This window comes from Oikopleura dioica, chromosome 2 (genome assembly GCF_907165135.1).
Source record: "Oikopleura dioica chromosome 2, OKI2018_I68_1.0, whole genome shotgun sequence".
Classification (NCBI taxonomy): domain Eukaryota; kingdom Metazoa; phylum Chordata; class Appendicularia; order Copelata; family Oikopleuridae; genus Oikopleura; species Oikopleura dioica.
Genome location: NC_137292.1, coordinates 3,973,425 through 3,988,351, shown reverse-complemented (window position 1 = coordinate 3,988,351; position 14,927 = coordinate 3,973,425). Strand labels below are relative to the sequence as shown.

At 38.4% G+C, this 14,927-nt stretch overlaps 4 protein-coding genes across 4 annotated transcripts; 1 reads left to right on the top strand and 3 right to left on the bottom strand.

The window, feature by feature from the left end:
• The first annotated feature begins 7,404 nt into the window (after positions 1–7,404).
• Positions 7,405–10,472, top strand: LOC145700158 (L-threonine 3-dehydrogenase-like). The gene is made up of 5 exons (XM_081777414.1): positions 7,405–7,497; positions 7,572–7,855; positions 7,897–8,176; positions 9,964–10,263; positions 10,307–10,472. The coding sequence occupies exons 1-5, from the start codon at positions 7,419–7,421 to the stop codon at positions 10,408–10,410; spliced, it is 1,047 nt and encodes a 348-aa protein (XP_081633540.1). The 5' UTR covers positions 7,405–7,418; the 3' UTR covers positions 10,411–10,472.
• On the bottom strand, positions 8,234–9,733 carry LOC145700584 (uncharacterized). Its single transcript, XM_081777879.1, has 6 exons — positions 9,457–9,733; positions 9,196–9,412; positions 8,859–9,151; positions 8,610–8,804; positions 8,485–8,572; positions 8,234–8,444 (listed from the first exon to the last, which is right to left on the bottom strand). Exons 1-6 carry the CDS (start codon positions 9,731–9,733, stop codon positions 8,234–8,236), a joined length of 1,281 nt encoding a protein of 426 aa, XP_081634005.1.
• Positions 10,420–11,715, bottom strand: LOC145697725 (uncharacterized). Its single transcript, XM_081774939.1, has 6 exons — positions 11,404–11,715; positions 11,221–11,362; positions 11,093–11,172; positions 10,871–11,047; positions 10,721–10,829; positions 10,420–10,677 (listed from the first exon to the last, which is right to left on the bottom strand). The coding sequence occupies exons 1-6, from the start codon at positions 11,586–11,588 to the stop codon at positions 10,471–10,473; spliced, it is 900 nt and encodes a 299-aa protein (XP_081631065.1). The 5' UTR covers positions 11,589–11,715; the 3' UTR covers positions 10,420–10,470.
• Positions 11,716–11,903: 188 nt separating this feature from the next.
• On the bottom strand, positions 11,904–13,215 carry LOC145697724 (beta-1,3-galactosyltransferase 5-like). The gene is made up of 3 exons (XM_081774937.1): positions 12,713–13,215; positions 12,289–12,668; positions 11,904–12,112 (listed from the first exon to the last, which is right to left on the bottom strand). The coding sequence occupies exons 1-3, from the start codon at positions 13,213–13,215 to the stop codon at positions 11,904–11,906; spliced, it is 1,092 nt and encodes a 363-aa protein (XP_081631063.1).
• Between the last annotated feature and the right edge of the window lie 1,712 nt (positions 13,216–14,927).

Here is a 14,927-nt window from a genome sequence, read left to right as displayed (position 1 = left end):
ATGATCATGAGTTACCACACGCTACGTTACCGACGGGCGTGGCTATTGAGTCGAAAAAGCAGGGTTAATGAGTTTCTCCACGAGCCATCGCTGAATACCACTAAACGCATAAAAAATATTAAAGAACGGGGACCTGTTGAACTCAACAATCGCGCTGGACACAACTGCAATCACGGTCTCGTCAAATTCCTCTCAATCAAGATCATTTTTCGACCTTCAAATCTGCTCTCTTGAAATCACTGGTGCCTGCGATCATTCGAACTTTAAAAACTTGAATCTTGGTCAACTTATGCTTATCAAGCCGGAAAAACTCGTCGACTCTCTCGACTATCGAATTGAATCCCTTACCGCAAGTTCTGGCGATTTATCAAGCTCCGTTTCCTTAATTGAAAACGGATGCGCACTGCAAGAAGTTGAAGAAATTGTCACAATTGATGAGGAAGCAAAAACGATTATTCTGAAAAGTTTTTCCTTCGCCAATTCGAAAACAGTCATTTTCGAAGTATCTGTTGGAGCGTGCAGCAAAAATGACGAGATCTTTTGCCAGGCAAAATCTGATTGCCAGAATCAAATTGGTAAATTTTGCAGTAAAGCTTATTCAACTAATCCTTCTCAGGGAATAAAGAGCTGTTGACGACCCGGAAAGCCATCTTCATAGGGGACGAAAATTTGGAAAAATATTCAAAAAGCATAAAAGTATCTGCATTTCTGTTGGATGACGTTGATTTGAGGGAAATTCAAGGGGAAATCGTCATTTTCTCGAATTCATCGGATCATTCATCCGCTTCGAAACTGCTTCTGTTTTTGATCATTTCAGTTCACTTTTTTCTTTTTCTTTGATTCTGATTATAAAGGTCAATTACTGATTGTTCTTGTCATCTATTTCCTGTTTTATTGAGCTTGCAGATATTTTTGAGCCTTTTGAACAGCGTTTCCGAACTTTTTCTTAAAAATAATTTCTTTATTTTTTTCCAGCCCGACGTAAACACGATGAGTAAAATGACTTCCGATGGGAAAGTCGGACTCGTCAAAAATGGGGAAGTCAGTCGGGTCGTGGTCTTCGCCTGAATTTCTGAAGAAGGTTTTCTTTCGTCAATTCAAAAAAAGGCTTTCCTGAACCAATACAGAAGATTTGGCATTCTCACTATAAGATCGCTCGTTAGTCGGACTCGCACATGCTTCTTCACTCTTCAAATACAACTAATGCATATTCAAATAGAACGGTATGATTGAACCTTTCTTTGAACAAGTCTTGCAGAGCCTTATTTCCGATTTTCGGAGCACCAACACTCACTACTCGGAAATTTTCCCCTTCATACTTCGGTGCTCAAATTTTGGTTTTGATTTTATATCAATTTAAAAAAATGTTAAAAAATTAAAAATTGTAAAAATCTAAGCCAATCCTAGCGATGCTCCGAGAAGAGAGGCGACTGCGCCACCAAGTGAATGCCCAACAATCAAAATTTCGTCGACCGTTTTTTCAGCGACAGTTTTATCAAGAAAGCTTTCAACTCCCGGCTTCAGAGCTTGGAAGCATTCATAAAATCCGCTGTGTGCGCGAGCTTCTGTTTCTTCAAACTGAACTTGGGAGATCTTGATGTCTTGCCAGACGTCTTGCAGCTCGAATGTCCCGCAGACGGTGACAATGGCATAGGTTTTTCCCTCAACATTATCGACAGGCTTGTCTTTTGCGAAGATTAAGATGGCATCGGAACCGGTTCTGTCGTCTCGAATAGCTTCGAAGTCGAAAATTTCGAATCTCTTTAGCAGTGAAATCATAGATGACTGAAACCGGATTCAAAATACAGAAAATCGACGCGATTTGCAATGGGCCATTGGCATTATGCCAATGGCATAATTGAAGATTTTTGATCCAATGCCTTATCGAGTTCAGTCCCAATCATTTTTTCAGGCAAAAGTTTGGAAAAATCATTTTTGTTCTTTTCTAGAGAAACACTGTCGAGGCAGGCAAAATGCTTAAAACAGAATGAATTGGATAAGATATTAACACTTTTTACATTGGAATAATAAGCAAGCGCAGCTAGCCGAATTGAAAATTGTACTTTTAGGATTTTATCAATTGAGACGTCTTGATAATTCTCTTCGATCCATTTCTCCGCATCCCTGTTGATGCAGTTGGACAGAGTCTCTTTAAAATAGTCAAGGAAACCCATTTTTAATAAAACAGAAAAACTAGAGGCTCTACTTTTTCAGGCAGGAAATCAAATTAATCATCATCATTGACCTAAGAGCAACTGCTCCTTCTGTGTTTGGATTGATCGTGGATTCGGCTTCATTATATCCAAGACCTTCATTCTATCCAAAGCTTCAATTTATCCAATTACTTCATTTAATCCAAATTTTTTTTTGGATAGAATGATGCTTTTGTATATAATGAAGCTTTTGGATAAAATGAAGCCCATTTTTCAAAAAATTCAGAAAATGGATAAAATGAAGCATTTGTATCTAATGAAGTTATTGGATAAGATGACGACTTGGATAAAATGAAGTCAATGGATAAAATGAAGCTAGTATTTTAACGTTTAAAAAAGTGGATAAAATGAAGCAAATGGATAAAATGATGCTTTGTATAAAATGAAGTTCTTGGATAAAATGAGTCAAATGGATAAAATGAAGCGATATTTTTCAGGTGAAAAAACAGTTTAACTTGTCTTTATTTTTGATATTCTACTCGACCCCCACTCAGTAATTCTTCAAGTTTTTAATTGAATTCTCGCCCGATACCGAACGAATCTATTGAATTTCTTTTTGTCTAATTAAACAAGTGCAGCTAGTAAAACGAGGCATCAGAGGCGTTTATTATTCCGCAAACAACGGGTCCTTACGTATTTGTTCACATATTTTCGCAAACTCAGAAATTCCTCATTTTCTTCATTTGCTCACTCCCGGGCACGAGCAAAAAGCTTCGAAATACCGATCCTAACACTAACTTTCGATAATAATGTACCTTGCGAACTCGACGATGAATTTTTAAAATCAAGAATATTTTCTGACTATACTAGAGTCTACTTAAAATAAACATTTTTGCTTGTTGTCCTTGTTTTTTGTCTGTTTAAAATAAAAGTAAGAAATTTCAACAAAAGAAACATCAAAAGATATAAATTAAAATATTTCAATTATATTTTTTCGATAAAAAACAGGCATGAATACATCAGTTTGCAAAAGAAACCGGTCTTTTCCGCTTACGGCTCGGCATCGTGTCGACAACAGGATTCGACGGATCAAGGCTGCTGATTGGTTGAGAATTTCCACGCAAAATTTTGTCGGGATTTTTGTCGATTCGTGACACCAACCGTTTTTTGGTTCGCAGGAGTCTATTGATGGCTGAAAACTTGAAATTTATCTTATAAAATTTATCTTGTCTTATTCTTAAGGGTGTATGAGCGTGGGTGAGCTTTTCTGAAAATAGTCCGGTGTGAACACCTGGCCCGATATACGGTCCCCAAATGAGCGTGGGTAAGCTTTTCTGAAAATAGTCCGGTGTGAACACCTGGCCCGATATACGGTCCCCAAATGAGCGTGGGTGAGCTTTCCTGAAAATAGTCTGGTGTGAACACCTGGCCCGATATACGGTCCCCAAATGAGCGTGGGTTAGCTTTGGCCAATTTCAATAAGGAATCCAAATTCAAAATCCTAACCCCCCATGTATTCATGCTCGTTGGAAAGAGCGTAAAAAGTTACGTCAGAAAAAAATATTTCTAGAGGCTGAGTCATCAGCAATGACGTCATGGCGGGTGATTGAAGTTCCAAAAGTCCAAAACCTTGGTTCCCCTCTCATTTTTTTTCCACAAATGGAAAATTTGAGTTTAATACACGAAAATGATCGCCTTGACCTACCCGAGGTAGAGTTTAATACGAAATATCCAACTCTAGAAAAAAATTTTTCTTCCGATTTTTTCAAAATTTTTTCCGAAAAAGATAGCTCTTCACCAGAAATATTTTTTTCTGACGTAACTTTTTACGCTCTTTCCAACGAGCATGAATACATGGGGGGTTAGGATTTTGAATTTGGATTCCTTATTGAAATTGGCCTTTTACTTTATGCTATATATACACATCCGGACCCCAGCACATTTTTAGTTAATGTATAATATAAAAATATTATACATATATTTATATTTATATTTATTTATATTTATATTTACATATATTTATAATATAAATCTTCCATGTCGCGAATGTCGCAATTTCGAAAAACAGCAATTGTTCTACCGAGGGCGAGAGATTTCACGACGGAGAGCGAAATAGATTGGGGCATTTGCGCGTGTTTTTCTCGTCCCAATCTTTTTGCTCTTTTTGGCGCGCATCTTGCGCCACGTGGGAGTGGGTCCTCCGCGAAGAACAACAACAACCCCCCGTCTAGAAACATTTTTCACAATTCACCTCTCTCAATAATTGACCTTAGAAACTTCTTCTTCCTTCAATTTTTATAACTTTGATTTTGTTTTAATAATAAATAAACTAAATAATAATAATTTGTAAATAATAATCAAAGAAAATCTTTAAATTAAAAAATATATTCAAAACCATAACATAATTGAAAACTTGATCAATTTGAATTTTAAAGACGATGGGTGTGGGCGGGGTTGGGGACTGAGATTGATCACCTCGGAGTTCCCAGCCATTGTCAAGCCCCTTAAATTTAAAAATCATGGAACGGGGCTGAGACGGCCCGAAGGGCCGTCAAGCCCCTTAAATTTAAAAATCATGGAACGGGGCTGAGACGGCCCGAAGGGCCGTCAAGCCCCTTAAATTTAAAAATCATGGAACGGGGCTGAGACGGCCCGAAGGGCCGTCAAGCATTTTAAATTTAAAAATCATGGAACGGGGCTGAGACGGCCCGAAGGGCCGTCAAGCCCCTTAAATTTAAAAATCATGGAACGGGGCTGAGACGGCCCGAAGGGCCGTCAAGCCCCTTAAATTTAAAAATCATGGAACGGGGCTGAGACGGCCCGAAGGGCCGTCAAGCCCTTAAATTTAAAAATCATGGAACGGGGCTGAATTTTAAGGGTCTTCCAGGAAGGCCGGTCTTCCACCAGAAAAGGTCCTCCAGGGGTCCTCCAAGAGTCACATGATCAAGATTTTTTAAAATTTTTATCTATTTATAAGTTAAAGATTAAATAATCTTAAAGAGTCTAGGTTAGACCTATCTTCCATCAATTGGGTCTTCCACCAGATAAAAGTCCTCCATTAGGCATGGGAAAATACTTGAATGTGCGCGAAATATTCAAAACCCCGGCCCGGGCCCTCAGACTCCGTCGTGATATCTCTCGCCCACGGTAGATAAAATAACAAAATTGCCGAATTATCGAAAATAGTCATAAAATATGGTAGAACTTCGTAAAAACGAGAAATATTGAAATATTGAAACCATCGTAAGTAAGTGCCCGCTCCGCGGGTTAACTGGTAGGAAACTCCTTGATTTGGCAGGTTACACATCTGTTTTCACGCCCCTACTGTTCCGAGGGATTCGGAAATTCTTATTTTCTAGAATGTCTTTGTTTTCAATTTTATTTTTTGCTTCGACATTCGCGACATTTGCGACATTTGCGACATTCGCGACATTCGCGACATATTCCGGGAGTCCCTATATTGTCATCTTATATTTTATCACCAAGAATTATCTTTATAAGCGAAATAACGATCAACCCTGAAAATTCTCGTCGACCCCCCTCTCCGTCCCCTTTACAAGAATTTATTATAGAATTGCCTTTTCTTGTTAATTTGAAGGATTTTTTTCTAGAGAGACGTAACGAAATTATCTTCAACAAAAGTTAAGCATGTTTTACGTCATCTCATACGTTAATTAATCATTAAGAAACTCCAGGAACAATTTTATGGAAAAAACAAATTTTTAAAAATTCCGAATTCTGATTTTTTCTTGAAAAAATTATTTTCAACGCTCAATAATGACGATAAAAGAATCATCCACCTCGAAAAAATAAATAAGGAATGTTATTTTGGCGTATAAAGTGTTTTTCAAATTTACAAGAAAAGGCCCTTTTACACCAAAAGTCCGCGTCCCACTCGGACGATTCCCGGAAAAAATATTTTTGGAATTTTCGGATTCGTTTGGATATAGACACTGACCTGAGACAGCATTTTTCTCTTTTCACATCTTTTCTGATCGTGCATCAGAAATAAATTACCATCTAGAGACTTTTTGCTAATTTTTATAGTCTCGCAGTCTTACAGTCTGAGCGCCACGACGTCTCATAATTTTTTCATCTAGAGACTTTTTGGCTTTAGATTACTTGCTTGAATTCAATAAAATTTTTTATGATTATGTTCAAATTGATAGTATGTGCTGTTATTAGCGAATTTTATTAATAAACAACGAAGACGTTACTATTTATTGTTTCATCAAATAAGACTTTTCTATTGAAAAATACAGAATGAAACGATCTGGATCGAAGTGCTCATCAGCATGGAGATTGTTTCTGCAAGAAATAGCCAAAAACGAAGAGACAGATGATGAAATCTACTTTTCGGTTACTTTGGCCCTCTGTAACTGCAGTCTGTTACTGTAGCTCGATTGGTGCGTAACCGAATGTCGTAATAGGACTGCGTGTTTTTGCATTCGCAACCGTGGAAATCCGATGATCCGATGTTAAGGTCGTTTGATGAAGAAGAATTGTCGCTAAAATGAATTTTTTAAAACGAAAATGACTTCAATAGTTCGTGAGTTATGAAAGCTTTCTGTGTAAAAAGCCTGACTCAGGATCTAACTTTCAATAAAAAAGTCATTTTTAATAACGCCGCTATGAAGTATGGATTATATTTTTTTTTTTCAAAAACTGATTTTTCTTATCAAGAGCTTCCTTTCATTCTAACGCTTTATTGAGTCAACAGTTTATGAAATTCAAAATGAAGTTTTCATTTTATCCAATTGCTTCATTTCATCCATCGCTTCATTCTATCCAAAGATTCATTTTATCCAAAAGCTTCATTATATCCACAGATTTTTCCGATAACATTTTGTCTTCATTTTATCCATATGCTTCATTTTATCCAAATTCTGATTTTTTTGAAAATTGGCTTCATTTTATCCAAAAGCTTCATTTTATACAAAGGCATCATTTTATCCAAAAAAAAATTTGGATGAAATGAAGTAATTGGATAGGATGAAGCTTTGGATAAAATGAAGCATCTGGATATAATGAAGCCAAATCAGAGGCTCTACTTTTTCAGGCAGGAAATAAAATTAATCATCATCATTGACCTAAGAGCAACTGCTCCTTCTGTGTTTGGATTGATCGTGAAAGGGTTGACGGGGGTATTGCTTCTATCGGAGGTCTTATTTAATAATTATCTGTAGGCGTAGTTGCATTTGCCCTTGGCAAACAATCACGGACTCGGTTCTGGGGTCAATAAGTAAGAAAATCAAAGCAATAAAAATGAGAGCGTTAATCAAAAGAGACCCAGCTGAGGGATTTGAATTCGACGAAAATTGTCCCATTGATGAGCCTGTTGGAGGTTTTCGAAAATATCTTCTTATATCAATTTTTAAATAAATAAGCGAAAGCAATAGAGTCAAAATATTTTTCAAGACGAATGCCAAATAAAAGTAACGGCTGTTTCGGTCTGTGGATCAGACATAAACTTGTGGAAATGGAATGATGTAGCTAGAACGATCGCATCTTTGCCTTTCATCCCTGGTCATGAAGCCGTCGGAATCGTGGTCAAATGCGGCCCGGAAGCGACTCATAAAATCAGGCAGCGAGTAGCGGTGGAGAACCATTTTTACTGCGAAAATTGTTGCATGTGTGATGCAGGAAGGGGTGATATTTGCAATAAGATGAAGCAATATGGGCATGGAAAAGGAACTACTCAGGTAAAGGAGCCTTTTTCCCAGTTGAATATCTTTGGATTAAGGGTGGCTGCTCTGAGCTGTCAAATGTCAGCTCCAAGTACCTCTACCCAATCAACTCATCCATCACCGACGAACAAGCTTGTCTGATTGAACCGATGGGTGTCGCCCACAATATTCTAGAGCGAATCGACATTGTTGGCCAGGACCTTCTCGTAATCGGATGCGGCCCGGTAGGATTGCTGGCGATTGCGTGTGCCCGAGGAATGGGAGCTAAGAAGATTTATGCGGCGGATGTGATTGCTGATAAATTGGAGTTGGCGGAGAAAATGGGCGCGGATAGAGGTAAAAAATGATTTGAAAAAGTCTTTTTTTATTTACAAAAAAAAAACGGATTTTTTTTCAAAAAAGTGGTTGAAAGTAGTCTTCTATGATTTCAGCGGAGCCTTCTTTTTCCGGAATCTTCTGATAGCAAGCAAAATGAGAATGGCTCAATGTATTTTCATTTTTTGTGAGCTCCCAATTTCCGTTTTGAAAGTTCGCTCTTGCGTAAACCAGTTCTCCGGTTCCAACAGTCAATCCATTCAGTTCTCGCTTCTTGTAATCCACATCGCTAAATTTTATCTCGAATTTTGTCTTTGTTTTCAAATTACCTGTTATCTTGCCAGTAGAAGTCTTCATTTCTTGCGTCTTTTTTGCCGCCAACAGAAATTACAGAAACTTCAGAAAATTCCCGAAAAACTAAAAATTATCAAAATTTACATATAGGTTCGTTTACCTCTTTCGATGGAATTTTGCAAGTTTTGGTCATGAATTGATAAACCAGATCCGAAAAACTGCTCGCAATGCTCGTCTACTGATAGTCCAGATTGACGAGACTCTCTCGGAATGTAAACACACCAGTCTTTGAACTGATCACTTGCACCATCGTAAATGGGCGTTGTTGTCCAAAGAATTTTTGTTTTGTCAGCGTCTGGAATTTGATTTTATTGACTTTTCGATCAACAATCAGAAGAGTCTACGGTACCTGAATCGCAATAGCTCCATCCTAACGTGATTTCCTCTGTTGTCGTTGTTGTTAGCAGCGGTGTGGTAGTCGTTTTCGATGTCGTCGTTGTTGGGGACAAAGTTGGTCGACTGGATGAGCTCGTAGAAGCGGAGGAAGCAGTACTTGTAACTGTAGTAAGAGCTTTTTGATCAACGTAGCAGGCAAAGTGAGCGGAGACATTTCGCATGACAGATTTGACCTCCCATCCGGCAGAGTCAAGGTAGAGTTCGCCAGTTCCGCTTGCGAGTTCACTTTCCATAAAATCAATCTTTCTAAACTTGAAATATGAAAACGATTCTTAAAAAGTTTTTCTTACGTTCCGTCGAACCAGGAAAACTCCCCTCTTCGATTTGTTTCGCCGCCAAATTGGATGATTTGAATATCATCGATGTCTGATTTTGCGATTTCAAAGGATTTTTGAGTGAGATCGTCGTGGATTGAAATGGGTAAAGCATCGTATAGAGCGCATTGGGCTTTGTATGGAAGTCGGGATCGAGGAGCAGACGGGATGAAAATGCACCAATCGGCATAATCTAAAAGAAATTAAGACGATTTGTCGGAAAGAATCGATTTTTGCCTGAGTTTTCTCCTTGGTAAAGATCATTTCTCTCCCAAAGAATATTATCTATCGGGATTCTAGCGCTGCCGTTACAGGCAAAATCGACTCCTTCTGGTCCGTCCGGAAAGCCCGGAATAGAAGTAGTTATCTCTTCGGGTTTAGTTTTATCCTCTGTTATTTTCACTGTTGTAACTCCAGCTGCTAGGGCTATTCCAAAAAGCGCCGAAACAGCAAAAATGCTCAAAAGTGCTGCTTTTATAATTTTTCGCAAACTGCAAGTCCCGAAAAAGCTCATTTTCTAGACGTGGACTGTGATTTATTCAAGTACTGTCTCTTCTGAGTGCAACAAATTTCGACAAATAGAGGCCATAAAAACAAACATCAAGGAGTAGAGATTTTGGTCCTCTGACCCAAATAGAAGTACTTCGTAAATATACCCTTTGATAGTTACATAATTCAAAGCATAAGGGTCCACACCTTCTTTTTTATTTATTTATTTATTTGCTCCTTTAAAACTGATTCTAGTGATTGATGTGACAAAAGAAGACCTCCACGAAACCATCATGAAAGCAACAAATGGCGAGGGAATTCCCCGAATCTGCGAAATTTCTGGGCATGCTCCGACCCTGTCAAAATGTCTGAAATACATGCGAAAAGGCGGGAAACTCGGCCTCGTTGGCCTGCCTAAGTCGGCAGTGACGTTTGAGGATCCCCTGCCCGATCTGATTTTCAAGAGCTTGGAGATTCACAGCGTCCACGGAAGAAAGATTTTCCACACTTGGGAGGAGTGCGAAAAATTGATCGAAAGTGGAAAGGTTCAACCAGGTCTGTCATCACTATCATCTTCCTTTTCATTAAACCTCAATAGAAATGACTGTCTCTCATCGAGTCCCCCTGTCCGACTTCAAAACCGCCTACGATGCGCTTTTGTCCGGCAAAGCCTGCAAGATCATTATGGATCCACAAAACTAGAATTTCACGAATATGACAAAGTTCATTTCTGATTATGCCAGATTTAGAGAAAATAAATAATCAAGAAAATAACAGTGTTAAAAGTAGGAGGCTCATTGACGCGATTGTTTGAGAAGTATCGTTTTCACGAGGATCTTCAGTCTTTCTTCCATTCAAATTTGCGAGACCATCGGTTCCTGCTCCTGGAAAAGGGCCAACGTATTCAAAAGTGATGTTTCTTTCCGCTGCTGCTTTGTTGAAAGCTGCGTTAACTTCGCCTACTTCCGTCTTAAATTTTCATTATATTGATCTTCTCGATAAAGGGACGTACTCCATTGATATTGCTGACTTCCTCTCGATCTGACCAAAAGTTCAGATTTAAATAATAGCACTCGTTTGGCGAAGTCAAATCGCAATCGTTTGAGACGAACTCAGAATTTCTTGAAAAAAAATTGTTGGAGTTCTCTCTCAAAGCAAAAACCTCTGATAGAAGGAAAAGCCGCCATTGAAAGTTCCCCAATACTCAGACTCAAGATCGATGTATTGCTGCATCAAATTACCGGGAATCTTGTAAGGATAAGCACTCGTTTTCCAAGCATTTGATGAAAAAGCATCTTCAAAGAGGATCTCCCTTGATTGAGTTGGTGATCCACTCTCGCTAATGGTTTATTTTAAGGTGATTCTTGAGTTGAAAAGATATTACGCTGGAGGTCCGATGATGGAGAAAATCATATTTCTCGGATATTGACCATTTACTTTTGATGATATTCCCATTTTTTCGAGCTGATAGTCATTTATGAGATTAAAAAAATTTAGGAAATGGAGATTTACCGCATTATTGAATTCATTTTCAAGCTTCGTATCAGCTCTTGCCTCTTCAGCTGCTTTTTCATTGTTCCAGTAGCTCATGAGAACAACTGTACACATCTTCTCGGCCTCAAAGTCGGACGACATATCAACAAACTCATCATTTCTTGCAAAGAATTTTTAATGAAAAAGATGTTCTGTTCTTACTTGATAAATCCAGAGTCCTTTTGGTAGCCCTCGTCAAAGATAGAAAAGTGAAGATTTAGAAATGTCTCAATTTGATCGCCTTGAACTTCGAATTCATCAATGATCGCAACTGGCTTGTTCTCCCCGAGATAGTCTGCTACAGATGCTCCCAAAGCAAAAGATGGTAGAATAGACTTCAAAAGCATTCTCTTTTGGCAAAGAATTTATTTAAAAAAAGCTTTTAAAAAGGGCTTTATTTGACTTCCTCTATTCTTTTTTTTTGAATTTCTGTTGAATGGAAAATTCGAACTCTCGAATAATGATACGATTCAATTTGACTATATCGCTAAAATTACAGGAAAATAACATAAGAAAATGATTTCTGATTCAAAAAATGAAGGGTAAGATTAAGCTCTTCATGCGTAACCGGAAAGAAGTTGATATTTAGTCAGGATCATAATTTTTCTTTTATTAGATTCAAAATCTGGGCAGTTGTCATCTTAAATATGTTTCAGAAAGAATCAGTCGAGAATTTTAAGATGCAAGTTTTTATTCTTTCTCTCTTGCTCATAGAACCACTCAAGTCGTTTTTCTAGCGCATCTCGTTGATTTCCAAGAACTGATTCGATATCTCCGACTTTGAGGTCCGTTTCAAAGTCTTCTGTCGCTTTTCGTTTCATGAGCACTTGAGGGAAAAATCCTGATGCGGCTGCGTAAATGAGTTTATCGTCTTTTATTGGTTTTTGAGAATGATCTTACACGAAAAGAGGCTTGATGACTAGGGTTGGCAGACAACTCGGAGTGTGGGGGCCGGGTCCCCTGAGCCAATCAGATGTCAGTGTATTTTTCGTCGCCCAATAAGAGACCAGAATCCCTTTTTCCTCGAAAAATTTTGTCAACCCTAGCGTACTAATCTCAAAACCATTCCTTGAAGAACAGGGCTAGTTCCACTAAATGCATCTTTTGAATTATGCTTTGCAAAGAGCAGCAACGTATGCATCAAATTTCCTCTTGAAGAAATCTTCTCCGAGTCAAAGCTCAAAACTCGCTCCGGCACTTGAATACCCGCTTTGGCCCGCAAAATGCCAGTGAAGTAAATGTCTTCGATTCTGAAGCTGCCCATTTCGGTAACTTTCGAAACTTGGTGGATTTTTTCGAGAGCAATTCTGTTTAAAATCGCTCCCTGGCCATTACAGTACTCGGGAAGACGAAATAAGGGTGGGTATTCTGATTGCGTGATGTTGTATTTTTCCGTGTTTTTCGCGTTGTGATTCCATCCTGTCGGCCTTAATGGAAGTATTGAAGAGTTTTCGTGATTCATAAAATTTACCTTAGACAGAAGATTTGGCCCTTCTCGTTTCCCAAAGCTTCGTGAACAACTCCATGGCCGTCTTCTTCTTCCGAAATATTTCTCAGGAAAGGAATTTGGAAATCTGTCTTTACATCCAAATTGTCCTTGAGAGATGAGAGACCTGTTATCGTCCTCTTAGACGATGTGCTCAATCTTTCCCAGCTGACTTTTTTGGTCATTCGATGCTCTAGTTCGCGACTGTCGATGATTGTATCCGAATCGTGAAAGACGAAATAGAGAACAGAATCGCTACAGTAAGTCGTAGCGAAATCATACATGCTCTGAGTTTTGGTCGGAAGGTTGTTGTAAGTGTCGACGAAATCGGCAATGACAATGTCTTGATATTTTTCAGCTTCTTCGCGGAGAAAACTGTCGTCTCTAAAAGCAGATCCATCAGAGTCAGATCCGAGTATGAAAAAATAATTTTTGGCCTTGAACGATTCATCGGATTTGAACATTCGCCGGGTTGCGAATCGCTCCATTACTTCGTTTCTCGCTTTTTTTGGATAATTTTCGACTTCGCATCGCGTTGATGACAGGTTTTCGGCAGAAAAATAATAAAGAAAACGATCAAACGTTGAATTTTTTCTTCCATTAAAAAAAATAATTTATGAGGATCAAATAGGGATTCTAAAATTAAGAACAGATTTTAATGTAGATAAAAACCTTCTGTCCAAAATAAGAATATTCCAACTTGACTAGCCCTTGACGTTAATGGTACATAATGGTACATTTTTCGAATAGACATTATTCTCGAACGGTTTTGAACAATTTTGCATTAAGGTGATGAGCGAATAAAATGATTTCTTGATTGATCATTTCATCATTTACATTTCATCGAGCGGTTTTATCGCGTATAAAAAGGGTAGATCATCTACTGTAGATGTCGACTGTAGTCCAAATAATTGAATGAGGTTTTTTGCGACATTTACTGTATTTATGATTTCGTCTTCATATTGCCAGCTTTTAGAGATCATAAAGCTTACTGGTAGGTCTTTTGGAACAATATTTAATTTGATTCAAGAATCTTCTCCAGAAAATCAAAATGATTTAGAAAAATTTATCAATGATGATTACCGGTAAGTTCAGCAGGATATTATTAAGTTTTATCAATTAATTATTATTACCAACTGATTTAGCCACTTCGTCGAGGAGATAAATGAAATTAAAGAAAGATGGCAGAGCTTTTTTCGCTTTCAAATTCCTTACGATCATCATTTGAAATGAAAAAAAAGAGTGAAAAAGAAGAAAGTCTTATATATCCAATCCTGTTTTGATCAAATAGACGAATTCGCTTTCAGCCTCGTTGCATTTTGTCTTCGAAATATTTTCCGGCAAAAAGAGGAACCCAATGTTTTCCTTTTTCGGGACATTCTTCTTGTATTGCGGAGCAAGCTCATCCGAAATCATCCAGTAGGTCAAATTTGACGCCTGAATATATTCCGGCATCTCGTGCTTGTAATACGAGCCGAATTGGGCCCTTTCGTTCGCGATGACTGTAACGGCGGAAGAGAGAGGAATGATCTTGTGAGAGCGGGTCAAAAACTTTTTCGCTGCGGTCAGGAATTCTTTCAGAAGGTAGCGAGTTTCGCTGGGCTGGAATTGTGGCTTGACGACTGGTAGTTTCGCTCGGAGTTTTTCGAGCGAAAGAGGGTCGAGTCCAAGGGCTTCTGGTCTTCCGCAGTTTCTGACGCAAACGACTCCTGATGACTTAATCGAATCCATCAGCAGTTTGATATTCTCTTTCTCCATTGACATCTTGGCGGATTTGAGAAGCAGAATGTTTGAATCGATCCTTTTTTTGGGCAAAAAACGAAGCAAGTCGAGCGGATCTTCTTGAATTTTCAAGTCTCGATAAAAGTTAAAAATATGATCGGGTGCGTAGGCCATTTTGATTCCAATTGTACTGCTTATTTTGTTGATTACATTCCAGTCTTTTCTCGCTGCTTGTTGGGTGATTGTTGTTCCTTCAGTAATAAACAGCGTTTTGATTTCAATGCCGAGGTCGTTGCCGATTTGTCCGTATTTTTCGCGAAGGAGGCCGCAAAATTGCTCGTTGACCATTTCATAGTTTTCAATTGTCGGAATTATCGGAAAGACAAGAAGAAGCTTTTCTTTTGGTTTTATGCTTTTGAATCTTCCGGAAGAGTTGTTCTCCAACAGAAACTGGTAATGAAGGCGAGAAACCATCCTA